At 36.4% G+C, this 4,663-nt stretch overlaps 1 protein-coding gene across 1 annotated transcript; it reads left to right on the top strand.

Moving 5' to 3' along the window:
* Positions 1-252: 252 nt before the first annotated feature.
* On the top strand, positions 253-4,219 carry LOC119282435. Its single transcript, XM_037562666.1, has 6 exons — positions 253-392; positions 473-559; positions 959-1,144; positions 2,804-3,016; positions 3,137-3,283; positions 3,787-4,219. The coding sequence occupies exons 1-6, from the start codon at positions 333-335 to the stop codon at positions 4,156-4,158; spliced, it is 1,065 nt and encodes a 354-aa protein (XP_037418563.1). The 5' UTR covers positions 253-332; the 3' UTR covers positions 4,159-4,219.
* The last annotated feature ends 444 nt before the right edge of the window (positions 4,220-4,663 follow it).

Genomic DNA, 4,663 nt, shown 5'->3' with positions numbered 1-4,663 from the left:
TTTCTCTGCATTAAATACTACATACTTTCTGTATGTCATTAAAATCTGAGATTTATGCAATAAATATGATCATAGACTGAGATACATATCTTTATCTTATGACATTAAATATGGTTGTATATGCATATAAAAGAATTCGATCTTTGGGACATTAATTGCATCAATGACAACCATTAAACTATTGATATGCCAAAAAGCTTATAAATATATTTCATATGCAGTATGAAAGTTAACCATTCATGGTTTCCAAAATGAAAGAAAGTCAAGCTATTAGAGCGCTCCTTCTACTCTCATTTCTTGTTCTAGCAACCAGAGGAATAGATACGACTACAATGGAAAGGGAAAATGATAGCCAGATCCTTGCCCATCGAAAAGTTAATAAAATTGTCATGGTAAGAACAATTACTCATCATATATATATTTATAAGCTTTTTGGTTTCATTGGCTAACAAGCAGATGAACATAAAACTAGATGGAAGGTGGAGATGTATATGATTGCATTGATGTGAATGTCCAGCCTACTTTGGGCCACCCATTGTTGAAACATCACAAAATTCAGGTAAATTACGTTCATGAAGATATGAATACAATCATTATGTTGCTCAAATGGACGTCGATTCACGACGGAAGACATAAATGAATAGTTAGTTTAAAAAAAATACATGAATGTTAGTTAGCCATCAAATTTGAGGGAATAGATCATCTATTATGCGATAATACTTTGTTTTGAATTGTAAAATTTCATACCATAGTTTGTTCTACTCCCTTTAGATTCAAATTGTTTATCTATTATTTACCTATACGTGTACAAACAATGGAAGTTGGGGTCAATTAAAAAAACCTTATGATATGCATGCTTAATTAGAAATCAGTTAAACTATGCAAATTTTTTATATGTGATTGTGTGTTGGTAATATTTATGGGACTAATAAGGCTTTAAAGTTTTATTATCAAACAGATGGAACCAAGTTCTTTACCTGTTGGACAGAGGATAAAATCTCCCTCCCCAAATGGTGTTTTACAAGCACATCTGTCGATCGTCGAATGCCCGACGGGGATGGTTCCAATTATACGTAATAATAGAAGGGGCCATATAGCGGCACACATTACCGAGCAAGTGATTAACAAGGATGAACAACTAGAGGTGAGTTTTCATATTTTTTTCCTTGTTAGAATGATCAAGGTATCATAGTAATTGAGCGACTAACACCATGTTTTGTGTGCCTAGAAAATGTAAAATATAATGGAATATAGTTGTGGCAAAATAATCAAATATAATTCTCAAAGATAATTCCGATGCAAAGTCTTTTTAATTGAATGCTAATGTTTAATCATACAACTATTTGGCTCAGGTGTGGAATAGTAAATTTCTTATAATAGAAATTCAGAACACACACACACACACACACACACACACACACACACACACACACACACGAGCACACGTTGTGTATGAACACATAGACAATGATGGATCCGCGCTCCAGGCACCCAGGGCTAGGCCCGAGGAGTTGGATTTATCACTGTTACCTATATATCATTGTATACCGGCCCCGTGATTTAGCCCACAAGCCCAGCATAGCCCAGGCACATAAAGACTCTAAGCCAGCTACCTAAATCCCTTCCAATTGGCAATTATGTCCCAAACTGTATCCAAGCTCGGGACCATGTGGCCCACCATCGCCCAATGCTTTCCCAGCTACCCACTATCGTCGCAACGAGCCAATCAGTCATTCCCCTCCGCTACTACGCCCTGGCGGCTCCACCTTCACTGGTGTCTGCAAATCAGCTCGAGTGTTACATCCCGCACTAACCGATGTGCTGCCATGTTGCTCTACATTGGCAATTCCAGCATTAGGTTGTTGTTCTTTGTATACACAATGTGCATGTATACATTTTGTGATAGTTTTAGGAAGTTATTAGGGCTAAACTTTCCATGTTGCCAAAAAACCTAGCCCAGAGTTTACTTTAATTCCGGCTCTGTCGGTGCGCATGCACACACACACACACACACACACAAACATAAAGGTCCTAAAATATAGAAATTTGAGTAGTTAGCATTGAATTCATCACAGAGTTGTTTCAACAAATAGTAAGAGCAAGTCTAGTAGAGTCGCCATAAGTGGCCGATCACCATAATAACCACTATTATGTGGAACATCGTACAAAATAACACTCCAGCAAAGTCGCCCTATGCATCACTCTAAAGCCAACTGTTGCGAGGGAGGGAAATTTCATCTACTTCTTCCTCTCTCTCCCTCTCTCTCTCCCTCTCTTTTGTGCCCATACAAGTATCACATCAGTGTGCCCCATTAGGAAACGTGCTCCTTAGCTAGTTATTAATATTCTATATGTACAAAGTCTTTGTGACTCATTTTCCACACCATTATATATGAACGAAATCTATTTTGAAAGTTAGCAATTTAGTTCATATTGAAATTGTCGACAAAATCAAGAAAGAATAAAAACAATTATGGAGACACATTTTTGGCGGATGTGTGTTTGCCCACAGCCTTTGCAACCTCCAAAAAATGGTGGATGGCTCTCTAAACCGGCATGGGGGCCGCAAATATGTTGAATCTTCTCGAGTTGCTCTAAGTTGTGTAAATGTTCTTTCAATTGTATGTGTAGTAATTCCATATTTTCACCTTGTTAGTCCAAGACTTTCTTGAAGAGTTTGATATGCATTGGTCTCTCTAACTCCAAGTTCACACCATTAAGTTATGGTCATTGATGTTATATGGTATTGGACTCATATTGATGTGGTTAATATAGTTATCCCATTGACCCACATTTTTTTCAGATGGCGGGAATTAGATATTCAGATGATTTGTATGGGGTACGAGCTACCATAAATGTGTATGAGCCAAAGGTGAAGAAAGATAGCAAGGATATTAGTCAATCAGGTGTACTAATTGATAATGGACCAACGGGTCAGGAAGAAGGTGTAGGTGCTTGTTATTCGGTAGCTCCAAACTCCACTGGTGATAGCTTTGCAAGGTTTCATGTTATTTGGGTAATTAATAACATTTCCTCTTTTGCACATTATATTATCAAGTACAACAATTTTATAACATGAAATTATAAACATAAACTGATATACTTTGTTTTACCTTTGAACGAACTTGGATAACAGCGAGATGGCAAACTACACAAGCCCTGCTACGATCACGTATGTCCTGGTTTTGTGCAAGTTAGTCACCGTGTTGGTCTTGGAGGAAGAGTACTTCCTGTTTCAGTCTATAACGGACCACAATATGTGATAGACATTTACATTTTCAAGGTACTCGCTTGCTCAATGAAATTGTCATTTTTCTACATATAATTTACAGGTGGTGCATATGAAAATTTGTACTTACTTGAATTAGTTGATTCACATAACCAATTTAGGTAGCTCGATATGGTACCAATTGCATAATTCTGGAACACCATCATTTTTTTAACTTCTGGTCATTCCACACCCACATACTATCTTTTGACATGCATTTGAGAAATTATCAAGAACATCGCCTAAAATAAAATTACCACTCACCTTATAGTTAACATAACACATATTCAGCAAAAAGTATCAATCATGGATAACAATTGATCTTCAAGGATTCCCATATACATTATCTTGATGTACATCCCTTATTACGAGAAAACGTTATGAGAAGAAATGCATAATATATATCTTCAGAGGAACAAAAACAATGGCATGCACACTAGATATTAGCAAAATAACATTGAGTGTTTTATGCCCTTTTGTGTGCTCGGTAATCTTTCATGCATTTTGATTTACCTTAGGACCCCAAAACAGCAAATTGGTGGGTGATGTATGGTGAAGAAAAGACACCGGTTGGATATTGGCCAAGTTCACTCTTCTCTCACTTTAAAGATAAAGGGATTTATTCATTCTGGGGCGGTTTTGTTCAAGGCCCAACAGCTTCATCAGACTCTCCACAAATTGGTAGTGGGCATTTTGCCTCTGAAGGGTATGGAAAAGCAGCTTTTATGAGAAGCATCCAGATTGTTGACAAAAATAACAAGCTTGTCACTCCAAATAGTCACAAAGACCTTGTTGGAACTACTGATATAACGAAATATAGTATTGATGGTTATAAAGTTGATAACCATGGTATGCATATGTACTATGGTGGACCAGGTAATATGGTCTGAGAATGTACTCTACAAACTACAATAAATTGTCAACAGACTTCTTGAGTTACACATTTACATAATTATCGGGAGTTGTCATACATCAAAGTGTCTATTCCGATGAGTAGTTTATCAATCCCATCACGGCAATGAGCATATGAAAAAAGAACATGAATAGAAATTTTGAGGGACGCACTGTAATATTTTAGTTCATCATGGATAATTGCTTGGATTTGTTTGCGCAAAACAAATTCCCATACTTATGATATATTGATGTGTTTCTAGTGGTACAATTTGGGCGGGTACAAAGTTCTCACATGAGAAAAAAAAATCTGCTATTAGAGACATACATTTGATATTTTCAATTGCTACTGCAATAGAGCATTGACCTTGTAAACCTTGTTCTTCAAGAGTGAAATATATTGACCCTAAAGTTTCACTTTTTTATGTATGCTATTTTTTGAATTAAAAAATAAAACAGTTCAAATTCAAAATCTCCTCCCAATATGCATTTTCCTTGTTTTTC

This window comes from Triticum dicoccoides, chromosome 3B, assembly GCF_002162155.2.
Source record: "Triticum dicoccoides isolate Atlit2015 ecotype Zavitan chromosome 3B, WEW_v2.0, whole genome shotgun sequence".
Taxonomy (NCBI): domain Eukaryota; kingdom Viridiplantae; phylum Streptophyta; class Magnoliopsida; order Poales; family Poaceae; genus Triticum; species Triticum dicoccoides.
Note: the sequence above shows the minus strand (reverse complement) of the source record. Positions and strands in the feature narration are given on the sequence as shown.

Excerpts from the sequence above, each read along its gene's own strand:
- LOC119282435 (XM_037562666.1), top strand. The coding sequence starts at position 333 with ATGGAAAGGGAAAATGATAGCCAGATCCTTGCCCATCGAAAAGTTAAT. Across the intron at positions 1,145-2,803 it reads ACAAGGATGAACAACTAGAG|ATGGCGGGAATTAGATATTC; the intron begins GTGAGTTTTCAT and ends CATTTTTTTCAG. Across the intron at positions 3,017-3,136 it reads CAAGGTTTCATGTTATTTGG|CGAGATGGCAAACTACACAA; the intron begins GTAATTAATAAC and ends CTTGGATAACAG.